A 16970-nucleotide genomic window follows, 5' to 3' on the forward strand; every position below is an offset into this window, starting at 1 on the left:
GAAGATGAAGATGAAGATGAAGATGAAGATGAAGATGAAGATGAAGACGAAGATGAAGAGGAAGATGAAGGTGAACTGGAACATGAACATGAACATGAAGATGAAGATGAACATGAACATGAACATGAAAATGAAGATGAAGAGGAAGATGGAGAGAACAGAATAAGATAGAGAAAAAAATTCAAAGGTAAAGATAATGCTGAAGTTTAGTATGTTTTAAGTTATGCTCACCTTACTTCACCTCCACTCACTTCACGCCATCTCAACTCACCTTAACCCACCTTAACCCACCTCAACTCACCTCACCTCAACTCAAATCACTCCAATCACCTCAACTCAACTCTCCCTAACTCACCTGAACTCAGTCACCTCACTTCAACTCACCTCACTCCACCTCAACTGGCTTAACTCACCCCAACACTCCTCACCTGAACTCACATCAAATCACCTTACCTCAACTCAGTCACTTCACGATTATAGAACAATCCTAGAAGTGAGAGCATTAAAATTCCGACTTTACTTGTTTTGGACCACCCTAATGTACACACATCTATGTACATGCATCTAAACATTTGTAGATTTAGTATACAAATGTATTTAGTATTAAAACAAGCTCGCCTTCATAAATAAATCATTTTGAATACAATTTAGATAAGCCTCATTTAAATTTCTCTCTTTGTGCCTTTGAAGTTTTTTGTTTGCTTCGTAAAGATAATCCTAAATGATTTCATAATAAATAATAGACTTGTTGAATTCTGATTGAAATTAATCTAGCTATTTAAAATGGCTCGATATATGTACATATATATTATTTCTCGTGTGTTAAAAATCAATATTTATAGACTTTAAAGTCGCCTGTACATAGATACATAAATACAATATATGTAGTATAGTGTAAATGAACGAGCAAACGTTACGAATAATATTTTAAGAAAATTTAGCTATTTTAATTTTTGGATAAGCTAAGCTAAAAGTCTGGAAAGTAAAGAAGGCAGAAAACCTGACATATGTATGTGTGTCTGTTATTGATGTTTTATATTTTTTTACTAAGTAAATGCCTATAGTTTTTTGTCATAAAAACCATTAATATTCTGAAATGCTTCCAAGCCAAGCAAAACTAGTTAAATTAGAAGTGTTGTTAGTCATTTTCCTAGTTAAACGTATACGAGTATATGTATGTATTAAGTGAAATGCAATAGGTATGTGCATCAATATGTATGTATATTTTTTATTTAACTACAAAGAGTTTGACTTGCTTTGCTGATAGTCGTTTTTTCCGTTCCTATTTCTTGTTTGGTTTTCGAAAAAATGCATAGCATGGCAAATAGCATTTCACAGTTTATGCAAATATTTACAAACATACAATGTAGTCATACCTAAAAGAGAAGTATTGGCATCTCCTGCTAACTACTTAGACTCAGCAAATTTAGTTTTCAAGTGTTAAATTGACAATCGTCTGCTGGATTTTAAGTTAGTCTAGCCTGCTACTACGTGGTATTTGAGTGTTGGTGTACTTAAAAAATTTACAAAAATTTAATAGGTACTGAAATATCTTTTTTTGTTTTCTACTTTTATGCCCGCACACATCTATTCTGCAATTCTTTGTCTCACTTACACTTATTTGCCAAAACTAACGAAGGCCTGCTCGATTCTTTATTCCTTTTTTTTGTGAAAAGTTTAAAGCCTTCTGATTCAAATTTATTGATGAAAGGAAATTTATAATAAATGTATGCTAAATTATAATGGCTAAGTACGAATTTTCCATGATAATTTTTATTTAAACTGTGAACTTCTCATTTATGATAAGAAAATTGGGGGAACAAATTATTTTATCCCAGAAACTTATATCTGAACAATCATTTGTATGGGAAATTGCGCGGTTTTATCTGAATAAATGAATCGGTTTAAACGTAAATAATCGGTTGTATGGGAGCTATGGGTTATAGTCGTCCGATCTTTTTCATTTTCACTGTGGATAACAAGTGAAAATAATGAAAATTTTCATGTTCTTAGCTGCTCTTTTGAAGGAGGTAGAACGCAATATTTCATATCTGAACAATCTGTTATATGGGAGCTATATGTTGTAGTCGTTCGATACTGCCGGTTCCGACAAATGATAAATAGATACATTATAAAAAGGCACCCACTTACCAAATTCGTTCGTTCGCATGGATAGACAGATGGACGAGCAGACAGACAGACCGACAGGCGGACATGGCTGAATCGACTCATCTCGAATTTCTCATCATTTTGGTATACTTTTTCATGGATTTATCCCTGCTTTTTCTGGAACAAACAACGAACCAAGGTTAGTTTAGGCTAGGAGGGCGTATGTGGAATGTTCTGCACTTTCACCCGGAAACAGAATTGCCCACTCTGAATGCCCTCTTTAAGTTAAGGTCAGTAGGAGACACGCACCTATAATCGAAAGAGTAGCTTTCAGTCATTATTGTACTGAACCAATTACTGTCCCTGAGGCCGAGGAGATCCAACAGTTCCACCTCCGCTACCTCGCCCAGACTGTTTAAGAAACGTGAACCCAAGTGCTTGAGTCGTATGTAGACCTGGAAATCGACCCAGAAAATGGTCAATTGACTCTTCTTCATCCATATCATATTGAAGCAATGGTGATATAGCACAGTGTCCTGTGATAACGCCGGTAAGGACTCTTATTGCATATCTATTGAGTTTGAGTATTTCAATTCATCAATTTTCCTAACGTGGTCGCTAAATGGTGGATTATGGAGCTATCCGCTTCTTCTATTGGCATCGCTGATCCGCATCTGGCCATCTGACTAATTCTCTTCAATTTTACTTTGTTCAGGGACCCAGCATAGAGTGACATTGATACGGCTCATTGACGCCAGCGTGGTGGGACATTTCCATACAATTCTCCGATTTCCCTATTTTAGATCCTATTGCTATCCTATTCAGTGCTGGCTGCCTGTCGGAAAAAATAGTGGTTTTGTCTTCCGGAACTCTACCACTAAAAAAAAGACTACCCACCCTCTCTATAGTGTAGATCTCCGCTTAGAAGACATTGCAGTGGTTCGCTATCGAACCGGTTGATCGGCAGGTCCTTCGAGTGGACTCCGTTGAACCATCAGTGTAGATGGATATACCCTCCTCTACTACTGGCAGTTCTGCATCCCATTCTTCTTTGGAAATTGAATTTTCGGAAAAAAGGCGTTAAAATCCAAAAACAAAGTACGGAAACGCCCTCTGGCGGCCCTCAAAAGAAAAAATTAATGCCAGAAATGGATTCCTTGACCCCAAAAAGCCCCCGATACATATTTTGGCTAGTTTTCAATACAGCTGTTTCAACAGGTGCGCCACCTTTTGAAAAAAAAAAAAATTGATAGAAAAAATCGGTGGCTCGAAATTCATTTTAGACCTATTGAGTAAAAATGCTTGAAATGGCCCAATAACCATAATCGCGATGTGACTTTGATGCAAAAAATTTGACCCGCCCTGGTACATACATATACTATCTATTTGAATAGGAATAACTTCAAACAAAAATTTGCTGATAGCTGAGACTTTTCATATGACCCAATACGACAAACTTACTTGACTACAGTGCACTGAAGTGAAAGGCAAATGTTAAAATCAGAAAGCTGTAATTTCTAGACAAAAAATTGTCTCCTTTTGCTATTTTTTCTTATGTGCTATGGAATGCTTGACATAAATATAAAAAAAAACCTACTTATTTTAATATCTATATTAGCATACGTACTAGTTTTAACAATAAAATAGCTTACATATTTAAATACAAACATTGTAGCTAAGTAGCTAATACTTTCCCTTTACCATTCTAGGAGGGCTTCACCGATCCACCATCCACATCGTCCATCAGTCGCCTTTTACGAGGTAATGATCGTACCAGTGAAGACGGACGCAAGGATTATAGTATACACGGCATATTAGGTGGTAAGTGGTAGTAGAAAGGTAGAATTTATATTTGAACAGACAAAACAAAAATAGAAAGAAAATTGACCTAACAAAATGCAAAGTGGCCATAACAAATGCATAAGCGCATAAAAAAAAAAATCAATTAAATTCGAAACAACAAAGAAGAAAGCGCCAAGCGGCATTTAACTAGCCATCAAACAGCTTACGGCCCAATTAACAGAATTTGACGAACAAATTTCACTACGGCTTTAGTGTGATATTGGCGACAAATTAGCTGATACTAAGTAGAGGCAGTCATTTCTAAAATTTCGAAAAAATCAAAGTAAAAGAAATGCCGCCTGTAATGAGGCTAGCTACCTAATATACAGTTGACAGTTAGTCACCCTGCCGCGCAGCCCAGCCAACTGCTGCTACGAGGTCAGTTAGTTAACGCCAAAAAAAAACACAAACAAAACTACTTGCTATACTCGCTTGTAGGCCATTGAATTTTCGTCTACTCATCGACTAAGATTTGCCGTCGAAAGCAACGATCGGCTTTCAATTTTTGTCTACACATACCCGCATACTCGTAGATGTGCAGGTTGAAAAGATTACCAAAAATTACAGATCATTTATTTGATAATTTGAAAATCATCATCAAATCATTTGTTGAGCTCAAATCAACAGGCCGATTTTTATTTAGCGGCATTTTCGCTTTGATCGTCTTAGCGAAAGAGCGAGCGTGTGAGTGAGCGTTCTACGCATCTCTCTAGTACTCCTAGATGTATATACATATGTATATCTAGAAGGCGTAAGCGTTCACAACCCACAGCATACATATAACTTTAGTTCAAAGTTAGTTATAAATAGAAATATGTATTACAAAATATCGTCGCTTTGATAACGATCTCGATATTAAGCGCTTGTTGGGCGACAATGAGCAGCGTACAACAACAGTAAAAGGCTGGAAAGATTAAAAGAAAGCAGAAGAGTTGTCGAAATGCACCAGCTACAAGAAAATGTACATATGCGGACTTGAAAAGAACAAGGGAAAACGTGTTGATGATGACACCTGAAAATGAAAATCATTGCCGGTGATCGACATCAAACGATCTGTGATCTTTCGATGGGTTTATTTTTTAATTTCCATTAGTTAACTTTTTGTGCGGACCTGGGTTTATTGGTTCACTGAGAGTAATATGTAGCTAATAAGTTAGAATTTCCATTTCACTTGCTCGCTATGAGCGAATACAGGGTGCCTAAATTTATTTCATTTCAGAATTGTTCGGTCAAGGATGATAACGCCGTTTACAAAAGATATTAAAACTTGAAAATGTTTCTTTACACTGCTTTATTCCAAGGCTATACTCCTTATTATGGATCTATAAGGTTTTCAGAAATCTATTTGTCCACTTTTAATTTTAATCTTTAATTAATTTAATTTTAATTTTAATCTTTTCATTAGTAAGCCTTAAAATAATGAGTTGTGCTGATCATACAGCTAATGTTTTACGAGCTAAACTTTTCAGGTCAAATTGTTAAAAGAAAATTAATTGATATACTGCGCGTCCTCTTTTCGTTATTTCCTCTTTTCTTTATTACTATTTATCACAACGATTATCGAAGGATGACAAATTTGGTACATTATTTGATCCAAACCTGATGATAGAAATGCTGGAGACGGAATATCAAGACTTAGATTACAGTAAAGTGTGTCAATGGGCACACACACAACCGCACTTCAAGGCCCCTCCCTATAAATTTCTTATTAAGTGCTTTCGATTTATGCAAAATAGTGTCATATTTGAAAGATAGCCGCGGAATTGTATTACAGAAACTTGGAATCCGATACAAGGTTACTTTGTGGTGGGTTCTCGATCGCGACATATATACATGCCTTTCTGTGGTGCATCCAAAGGTTGGCGGTCACTGGCGTATGTCAAAGGTTAAAAGGCAATCCAAGGAATTTTTAACATCCTCTCGTGGAGCCTCTGAGCTACTGCTTAGTCTTAGCTGTGAAGGTCCTAAAACTCTCACAGTTTGCAGGGTCAGGTATCATATTTATGAAGATGAACTGCAGATTTTGTGAACAGACTTAAATATATCCCTTGGAGAACGACTTTCGTCGCCATCCAAAATCTGAACGATGCTTCAAAGCGTTTAACTTTAAAAATAACGTTAGGTTGAAGTGACTCTTTAGGAGTTCGCAAAGAAGATTTAGCTATGTCAGAGGCCTATTAATAATAATGTTAAATAAAGGGGGCTATGCCACGTGGAAAGTTTACAAGAAAACCATCCCACCACCCTCTGTTACCCAACATTTTTCTAAAAATTCCGAATGAAAAGTTTAAAATTTGTGGGTGCAATTGTTACAGCCAATTTCACGAAAGCAATTTAAGTGAAAAATTAACCAAATTTTTTGAATTTTATATGGAAATCGACAGAAAATAAAAAAATTATTTTCCATTTAAATTGCTGGTAAAACTGGCTGTTAAAGTTTGTTCAATTTTCATAATTTTTGTACGAAGTTTGAAATGTGGATTTATGTGGCACTGGTTAGGTAAAGTGCAAGAGTATACCTCTAACGGCGCCTGGAGTGTTGATTAGACTGCTCCTGGAGTAACCACATTTTCTGCACACATTATTTTGCGGATTTAGTTCAGACAAAAAATTATATTCTGAATTACTTCTTCGGACAAAATATTATATTCTGAATTACTCTAATTTTTTCCAACACCCTTTATTTATTTGCGTATATATGAAAAAATCTCGGGATTCGAACTCTTCCACGTTGATCGACACTAGAATACACTGGCTAATCACTAAATATGCATAGTCATGCGATAAATGTTACAATAAAAAGCAAGTTCAAATAAACATACTTGCATACATACATACACATGTGCCCACTTACCTGTTTGTTAACGTTTGACGTACATAGTAAGTGCAGTTATTTAAGGGGCAGACTTCGAGACGATCGAGGCTGCTAGTTGATCTTAGATTGAGTAGAAAATTGTGTTTGCACTGAAAATGAGATCGTTTAAATAATTTGTTGAAAAATTATACAAATAAGTAGCGGTAGTAAAATTACTTATTTTATTAATTTCAAAGAGCGAAGAAAAATTCAAAATATCTCAAATAAAAGGTATGTGCATTAGAATGTAGTAGCAGTTATTTGTGAGTAATAAAAATTAAGAAAATATTATAGAAAGCCTACATTTGTGACTTCTGTTTTTGTTTCTTTTTTCTTGAACGCCTGAAACCGGCTTAATCTTTGATCTTCAAAGCAAGCAAAGCAAGTACAAAGTCATTGCTTAAATGCATGCCAAACAAGCCGCAGCGCATATAAACAAATAAACAAGTGATTGTTTTTTGTTTTTGTTTTGCAAAACAATAAAAACCCAAATAACTGACAGAACAAAAAAAAAGTGTCACAAATGGGCAGAAAGTAGGCAACAGATACACCTGTGAAACAGCTCTAGGTTGACGTGCATTGTAGACATTCATAAATGGATAGGCTACGTTAAGGAAAATATTGCCGCTTGCTGGCAAAGAAAGTTGACTCAGAGTCAATGCTGTTTATTCCTTTCATTCTGTTTTTTTTTATTCTTTTTCTTTTTTTTCTTTTTTTCTCTTTGATACACAGCCAGCATAATGCACAATCGCTTGCTGGCACATTGTGACAATGAGGCATAGAACGTCAATGAGTGCATGAAAATTAGCAAAATATTGTTCAAACTGTGTCTATAAAAGCAGACTTGTCCAAAAGTAACAGTCTTTTTGTGATTTTACATCAATGAAATGTGTAAAGCGAAAATGTGGATTTGTAAAACTTGGCATGATATTTGTTGCATCAGAAGTTGAATGGCAGATCCTTGCATACAGATGGGCATTATGTGCCCTGATGTTGTTGTAGTCAAGTGCATTACTCTAAAATTTTGATTGATGCCTATTTATTGCATGCCACACAATAGTTAATCGGTTTAAATGCCTGAAGTTGTAGGTAAACATTGTTAGTTTTAACGTAACAAAACTAACGGCATCCTTTGAAAATATATTTTCAAACTACGAGCTATTACTTTTTCTAAAGTGGCATTTTTGCTGCAGCAAAGGCATCATCGCACAGTGGTACAGAAGTGTGTAGTAGCAGATATCCGAAAACTGTAAAAAATCCGAGAAATCGTGTATATTGCAATTTTTCGCAGTTTTAACAACTTTAAACGTATCCATTGTTCTCGGTATATTTGGTAGAAAGTTTGTGGAAGAAATTTAGAAAAACAGGGTTCCCAGCTATCCGAAATTTTAAAATTATTTAAATACTTCAATTTCTACACTAAAACAAAAATTGTTTTAAGAGACTTACAAAAAATATGTTGTAGCGGGGTTGCCACCTTCCGAAAAAGCTAACAAAGGTTATAAAAAATTTGTGATTTTTACCACTACAATGTGGTTATCAAACGGAAAGTTTTTAAATAGATTTAAAACGAAAATGTTTTTGAGTAGGGTTGCCACTCAATTATAAACCAAGGTAATCTATTTATGTAAGTAAAGCAAATACATAAATAAAATATGTTTGTGCCTAACGAGCGATTTTTGAAACAAACATTAACCCACGCCTTTTCTTGCCACTTATTTAAAATAAAAAAATGGGTTTAATGAAATAAAATTTCTCAAGCAAGAATGTTCAACTTCCTCTCTTTTTGCCCATCTAGGGATTTTTTTTCTTCCCACTAGCACGATTTTACAAAAATCATTATAATTTGTAATTTGCTTTTAGAAAGGTGGCAACCTCACTCCAAAATATTTTTTTAATCTTTTCAATCCGTTTTGTGTTATGGCAGACATTTGAGTATGCTGTTAAGCTATTGAATAATTTTAAACTTTCAGATAGCTGGCAACTCTGTTGTTAAAAACTTTCTCCACAAGCTTTCTACAGATAATACCGAGTAGAAACGAAAATAATTTAACAAATCCATTGGGCGGATTTTCGAAAATCTCAATATCGAAACGTGTTTTTTCGGGCTTTTTACATTTTTTAGACCTCTGATACTCTTTGGTATACCACGGATTTTAATACCTTGAATATTAACATCGTCGTTTAAAGTACAAAACCGCGTATCGTCATTCTGCGAAACCGCGTAACTGACATTGGCTGCCAAAAATTGGATTTGCTCACACAAGCTCTTGGCTCAACCCTTATCCATTCGTTCTGAAATATACTAGCTACTACTACTACTACAGAAATGCGATTGCTATATAAAAGACAGAACCGTTTGAAATATGAGTCTTTTTACTCGCTAGAAAATAATTTATGCAATCTCACGTACGCGGTTTTGCATTTTGTTGATACGCGGTTTTGTACTTTAAACGACGATATACATATTATTTCAATTTAAGTAGTTACGCAAGAATTTTGACCACCATTTCCCATTTCTGTACTACAGTGCATCATCGTAGAACTGCATCCGAAAGCAGTAACAAGATGCGATGGAGCGAAAACAAAAACAGCGCTTAGACGGGTAAAACACCGAGTCATTATGGAACCTAAAACCGGCTGTCATAGAAGCCTTAATCTCTCCCCGACAAAATCAAGACCTACAAAGATGAGAGGTTCAAGTTGCAATGGGCATTCACGTCATTGGCACATCAATACGGTGGATTAATAAACCGAGGTTTACCTTTGTAAGCTCTCAAATCGCTCGCCGGCAGCACTAAGCGGAAAGTGTAAGCAACTTTGGTCTCAACATACAAGGCAATAACCCGGCCGGCTAGTTCCAAATTATGCAGTGCCTATTTGGTTTGGTTTGTGGACAAAGCCTCAGCCTCAGAACACCGCCCTTCGTAAAGTAAGGGGATGTCTTCATATGTCTGAACTGCTCTTTGCATATTGAGATCTCAAATTTGCTGTCTTGGAATCAAATTTGATGCCTAGCTAACAATTCCTGCTCAGCTGCTAATACGGAGACACTTGCTAGAAGCCATGCAAAAGTCCCAACTGCATCCGAAGGACATTTATGTACTCATATACAAGATTCAGACCCACATCGCACAACCACCGGACCCGACGCTGTTCCAACAAGCAACTAAACACATTTACTGCGAGACAACCACCACCTTCGCAAACTCTCGTACAACCACTGGTCCCGACGTTGTTCCAACAAGCCACCAACGACATTTACCTAGGGACAACAACTACCTTTACAAACTCTAGTCCATTAAGGCAGTCATTCGCTTTCACCCATCACACAGAGCTTCAGCTTCCTCGAGTGTTGCACATAACGCTAGCGCAATGTTTATTTAGCTACTGTAGCAAATCGAACTCCTATTTATCCAGACTCGACCCCGACATCCCAACGCCTCTCTGGCTTGTTTAGGTACCACAAACTAACAACTCTCTCTTGTTGGTTCGACCCCTACATGCCTTTAGACAATCCTGATCCTCTGGCGAATCCAAAGAGACCCCTCATCCAGCTCATCTCTACAGCTCCACATGGGAAGTTGCATTCTTTGGACCGCTTCCTCATTTCCCAGAATACCGCTGCCCCGGGACCCAGTAAAGACTGATTATGTGTTGACGAAGAGTTCGTAGAAATTGTGGCCATTCTTGAACGTATATCGAGTTAGTCGTCAGAGGCACATATGCTCAACGAAGTTCCTACAGCGGTATCCTACAGCGAAAAATTCTCTGACTATGTTGCCGTGGGATGAAAAACCAGACGATGTACTTGAAGAGAAAATAGTTAATAAATTGCCCAGTGAAGCCAAGTCCTCCCTTGGTCTTTCCATCGCAGTGGGGCCTCCAGCTTCCTCTGCTACCACCAGCGGGTTCCGAGTTGTATACTTTCAGAGCTCGAGCGTTGGTGTCCATTCGAACGACTTGGCCAAGGCACGGAGGCACTGTACTTAAAGTCGCTGCACTATGTCCATCTCATTCGATTATAAACCAGAATTCAAGGATTCGACGGCCATATCCCTTCAGAATGCTTCAATGGAGTTTAATTGGTAGAACCCAAATTTGAGATAAATGTTTCAGTCTGGATGGACTGGACTTAATTGTAATAGTTAGCATGAAGGAGAAAAAAATTGACCTTAGACTGGTTTCGTCGGCTGGTAAGGAAGGAGAGGAATAGATACGGAACTCTGATGAAACAGCATGGAAATTGTCCCGTTCTTAATTGGATGAGTGTTAAATGTTACATTGTTGTGCTTAATTAAAAGAAATAACTTTTTACAACAACAGAAAGTCTTTCGTAACCATCACTCAAAATGGTCCTTTTCCAACCGCTCACGCATTAGCATCTCTCCCCCATCGAACTAACGATGCCACACGTATTTTTCAATTACCTAGTTGGCTTAGTAATAAGCACCTAACCGCCCGCTTATCCGCTCCCTTTTCAGACACACAAAGCAAAACATGGTTGTCAAATATTTTCTTGTTTGTTTCCTTATTTTCGTTGCCAAAAAACTTTTACTTGTAACCGATGGCGGCTACTTTACCAATAGCAGCAGCGAACAACATTGCTTTATCAACAAGCATGAACCAACAAAACAAAAACAATAACAACAAACATAATTACAAAATGACATTGCAAACAATAGTACAAACGTATGCGGCAAACAAGTGGTCGCCAGCGGCGAATTGACGACGACGACAATGGCAGCGGACAACCCACAGTCGACAGCCAACAGCAAGCAGCAGAAATAAGTAGTAAGCAACAATAAGCGGCAGCCAACATTGTCATCTTGCCAAACTTGTTGTGTTTTGTTGGACTCAGAGGGGTAAAGAGAAGCAGCTTGCGAGCAAGAGCTGTGGCAAACGTCAGCATGTGGCCGGCAGGCGGGCTGAGTTTTGTGTCAGCGGGAAGCAGATGTCAGTTGGCAACATGGCGATGGTAGAAGCAACGAGTGGAGTCATTGGTGTCCAAGTAAGGTGGCCAGCTAAAAAAAATGCAGTTGCTTACAAGCTTTTATTAAGTTTCACTTCAAACGTGGCTCAGAACCCGACGGCAATACAATATGAAATATGAATTCATCCGCTAGGTGGCGCAGGTGTCCATATATTTTAAAAACCCGTATTTATGGTCCGATAAGTTTCTTTACTGAAATGTCTATCGCTTTAAGGGAACAAATTATGAAGCTTCTTCTGCCATATTGCCGACTCGGTAATAAAAAAATACGTGTAGATAAAAAGGTTATATTTAGAGCCAAAAGCTGCGTTAATAAAAACCAAAATAAAAACCTTTTCTAAAATTCTTCCTTTCTTTCAAAAATCTGGCCACCTTAACCTGAAGGTGGCATACTACGGACAGTGTTAATAATATTTTGGACACCGCGGACAACAGACAAAATGCGTTCAAGATCAAAGTGAGCCGCCAGATGAATTCAAAGACCAAATCACAATCAAAATCAAAAAATCAAATGAAATTATATGAGAAATAAAATGAAATGAAGGCAAACGAAATGGAAAAAAATATAAACACATACATACATACATACAAACCATTTTAATAAAGTACAATGGTTAGGGAAAATTCAAAATCGACTGATGGCATAAAGTTGACGTAGGGCAGAGAAGGTTTGAGAAGGCAACTAATAGCAGCGGAAAGAGTGCACTGCAACAGCGCGACGTTGCGGTGGCGTTTTATGACGGTGGCAACACAGTCGTCGTATGGAAACCAAACTGAACGATAACATAGGAAATGAGTTGAAACGTAATAAACGTTGATTATAATGCTGATGACGCTTATTATTCGCTTTGGCACTATAATGACACCAACAAACCTGCCATGCTCAGTGCGGCGATGTGGTGTGGTGACCAGCAACTAAGAATAGTGGACCAGCGACCAACGTAACAACCAAAAAAAAAGCAACACAACAATTGCCGCTACTCTTCAACAAAATGGCATGACAGACTGACAGGCGCAATGTTGCAACAGCGGTTAACCAATGCTGGCGCAAGTAGTTGCTTCTACGGTGCGAAATCATTAATATTGGCGGCGTTGGCTATGATTAGGGCCATAATGTGCAATTTGATTTGGAAAAATGATGCATTTAATGCCGCAGCAGACGTGTTCAAGTGTAGTTTGTGCGGAGAGTGGAGGCAGGGGGGAATGCGAGCGTCTTCGTTTGAAAAAATAAAAAATAAAATAAAATCTCGGTTTTCAATGCCGATTATTATTTATTTTTTTTTTTTAAGTCTTTCATATTTATTTTAAATTCTGTTGCAGTCCATTCGCAAATACCTCAATCTTATGAGGTGGCGCTTATTTTCTCTTTCCTGCTGCACTTTCGAGTGTGCATATAAAAACTGTTTTTTTTTTTGTGTCGACTTTGGCTATGTCATTGAACTAAAGATATAAACCGTTTAGCGTAGAAAAAAAACAAATTGGAAACTTTAGAAAAAAGTGATTACTTTTATTGCTTAAGTCATTATTTTCTCTTTAGAACTCTTTCATGCTAATTGTCTAAAATTTCATATTAGATATTCATAGGCATAGCAAAAATATTGATTTGTACTCTCGAACGTACACAGCGGCTAAATATTGATTTCGGCCCAGAGCAGCAAACGGCTGTAGTTCCATATAAGAAGTTATTGCCTAATTAAAAAAGGGCAATTAGATATTTTATTACGGCTGCGTAATAGAATAAATTTATAGTAAAAAAAAACTGACTTGTCCTTTCGAACGCGTACATTTAAATTTGTTGTTATTTCTTCTTGGCATACATACATTTTTTAGAGACTTTGATGTTGGTGACATGGAGTTTTATCCTAAGAAGACCCCTAGTAAAATTTTCGTAAGAATTATTTTCTAGAACATATCAATCCTCTTCACAATCTGACATTTTGCTTTTTGAGTGGTGTCTTGAAGTAAGGGCCAAAACAACACTTTCGGGGTTAAAATATTCCACGAAAATATTTTCCATGAAATTTTACAGTATATGCCTTAAGCTTTAGCTTCGCTCAGAATTTTATTTAAACCATTTTTCCCACTTTTTTGAAAACTATTTAGGCCAGAACATGAAAACTATAGAAGGAAATGAAATAAAAATACGAGCAAACTTTTGCAAATCCATCGAGTGTTTTATTACTGAACAGATATATTTCCACAAAATATCAGCAAATTCCGGACTGGTTTGAATTGCCATAAAATTGTCGCGGCGGAATTCAGATTTTTTCTTTTTTTTTCCTTAAATTATTCAACGTGCGCTTCCTCTTTGGTGTATGCTGTGGGCCTAAAAATAAAAACGAATACAAAATAGATATTAGCAAACACAATTTTACACGTGGCATGCGCTAACTAAGTTATTTTAATAACCTTCGAAATTCCAATTTTTTCGCAGCTTCACTAAAGACTAGCGGCCGCTTACATGTATAATATTTTTTTCTTTTTAGTTCTTTCATTTTACCACTTCTCAGCTACGCCAAGCTGTCTACTGCGCTAAAACTCAAAATAGGTTACCATAATTCAAGATCATACATAAGTACACACACATATATATATGTCTGTAGTAGGCCGTGCTCTAAAAGAAAAAAATAAATAAAAATAACATCACAAAATACAAAATAAATAATTAAAATAATTTAACAAGAAAAAAGTTTTACTCACCATCAAACCAGCGCGCACACTGTCGAAAACGAAAGCCAAGAAATTGACTGACAGCTTAAGGTACTTTACTTACCTTTTCTCCATATGATTGTTGTTGCTGCTGTTTCTATGTACATATGTAGCTGCTTTGTCAGTAGCCAGTAAGATCAATTACCTCTTTCAATTTCAATTTCAGTAGTTTTGAAAATAAATCAAATCAATGTGGGGGCAAACTCGAATTGTCATCAATCAACGTAATCTCACCTTCATGTATATTTGTTGTCTGGACGTCTACCTATCTATCTTTCTGTGGTCAGAAATGTGTGTTTATAAACACTTTAACAAAGGGAGCGTAATTTAAACTGGTTCGCTTAGGATTTTCGTGTCGTGTTGAGCAACAATTTTTTATAACATTTTTTGAGTAATTTTAAGTATATCGCGCAGTTTATTTGGTGAAACACGAAATTTCATTAAATAACTGAATGTGAATTTGGAGGGAAGAAAATTGGTAAAATTCTTGATAGTGAAAGTTGCATGGGTTTCAAGTGGTTTGTGAATTTCATATCGTGCTATAATGCTTATAGTAAATAGTGCCTGAAATTATGCAATGTGATACCTCTTTTTGCCTGGTACTTAACTAAGTACAGAGTATTTACACTTCTCAAATAGCTTCTGTCACATTTTACTGAAGTAATAATCATCTGATGGCCCAATTAACTTTCAATCAACTTTCTTGTGTATAAGTATAGCCCCCTATAGGACTCCATCTCCGGAGTCCCTACAATTTTTTAAAACGTGCATTTCCCTCGCTATTACTAGTTGTCTGCACTATGCGAAAATTATAATTTCCGGGAGTTCCGCTTGTCTAAATCAGCATCCTTGATTTTGACAGACGCTGTCCAGCACCAAGAACCTCATTTGATGTTCGTGCTAAAAGAAATATTTTACGCGATAACAGTGGCGGACCCACGGGGAATGTTTTAATACATAGACGCCATATTATACATACATATGCGCCATATTAAAACACCCCCTGTGGGTCCGCCACCGACTAACACGTAGTTTAACCCCCAAACTACCCCACTCCCCCCACCCCCGCTAGATCCGCCACTGCACGGTAAAAAGAACGAACCTCGCCCTTTTCAAGCTAATTTTACTTACGCACATAACTTCTAAACTTTTGCCTACTCTCCTATTAGTATTTTGAAGTGCTTTTCTGCTCCATAGACCAAGCTATCTCACTCTTCCTTAGCTAATCACATGTAAGCTTAACTCAAGAAGCGAAGTCTGGACCTAAAAGGGCTCCGCAATCGCACAGGGTGGTATCTTCTGCTGCACTGGTTGAAATGAACAACTCCCGGGTTCAACAAGTACTTCACTACCCTGCAGCAGCCGGCAAGAAAGCCTGCAACAACTCTTACTTCGTATCTGGTAAGGTGAAGGAATACTTTAGTTCCCTTCGTTGATACGTAATGGCGCTATGATGGATGAAATTTATCTGATACTTTCCGTATTTCTCTGGTATTGCTGCGCTTCCTTCTTCATTCAGTTATAGCGCAGCTCCATAGCATACTGATAAAGAATTATGGGCCTATGAATACCTATGCATCCCTTTTCATGACGAAAATATCTGCCACTTCATTGCTTACGAATCCAACATGTCCCAGTTAAATCGGTTCCAGATTTAGAGTTAAGAGCTGAAGACAATGTCACAACAGCCTCGAGGTGATTTCGCGCCGGCCAGTTGACAGAGTGTATGTGCATATGTATTTGCTTTTCCGCCGCATTGGTTTCACGTCTCCAAAATAGCTCAGTGGTATGAACCCCAGTAGGAAAGGCACAGTTAATTTGTCCCATTTCCGAGGTTTTATTGCCGCAATTGGTCCTATTAGGGGAAAAAACTTGAAGTTGTATGTGAAGTTATATCCCAGGAGACATATTTACTTAGGTCCATACAGCTAATACCCAGCCCCTTCTTATATAATCCTAAGAGAAGGAAGTAAGTAAATACTAGCTCTTTAGTATTTTGGCCTTAGATAAGTTTTGGTGTATAAAAGCCGTTGGTATCCGCAGTTGTTGATTTTCCTAAGTCGTTGAAGTTTGCTGAGCTTATCCTGTGTGGACTTTTTTCTGTTTTTTTTTTTTAATCAAATAGGTGTGGTGTATATTAGAATGGATTTTTTAAATAGTTTCGCGCATCACACATTCCAATTTAGAGCTTATCCTCAAAAATAACTCTCAGATATTGACTTTTTTTTAAGAGAATTGTGTCTTCTCTGCTTGAAGAAATGTTTATTTTAGTTTAAACCCTTTTCTTCTCATGGAAAGAATGACTACATTTAATTTTCTGCTTAGGGGTGACGTTCGAAATTGCACCATTTAAGGTATATGTTCTCGTTAAACCTGCCCTCGATCGAAACTCTTGTCACAGAACAGACGAAACACCATAGTAGATGCTTAAGGGCATCCCTTCACAGACTCTGACAGGGTAGA

At 37.1% G+C, this 16970-nt stretch overlaps 1 protein-coding gene across 1 annotated transcript in view; it reads left to right on the forward strand.

Moving 5' to 3' along the window:
- Window positions 1-16970, forward strand: part of LOC118744652 (protein gooseberry-neuro) — a gene marked incomplete in the record, with an annotated part of 69322 nt that overhangs the window by 31923 nt on the left and 20429 nt on the right. The window contains 1 exon segment of the mRNA XM_036477809.1: window positions 3819-3930. Within this exon segment, the coding sequence (XP_036333702.1) occupies window positions 3819-3930 (112 nt within the window).

This window comes from Rhagoletis pomonella, unplaced genomic scaffold (genome assembly GCF_013731165.1).
Source record: "Rhagoletis pomonella isolate Grant_MI unplaced genomic scaffold, Rhpom_1.0 Rhpom_scaffold_00008, whole genome shotgun sequence".
Classification (NCBI taxonomy): Eukaryota; Metazoa; Arthropoda; class Insecta; order Diptera; family Tephritidae; genus Rhagoletis; species Rhagoletis pomonella.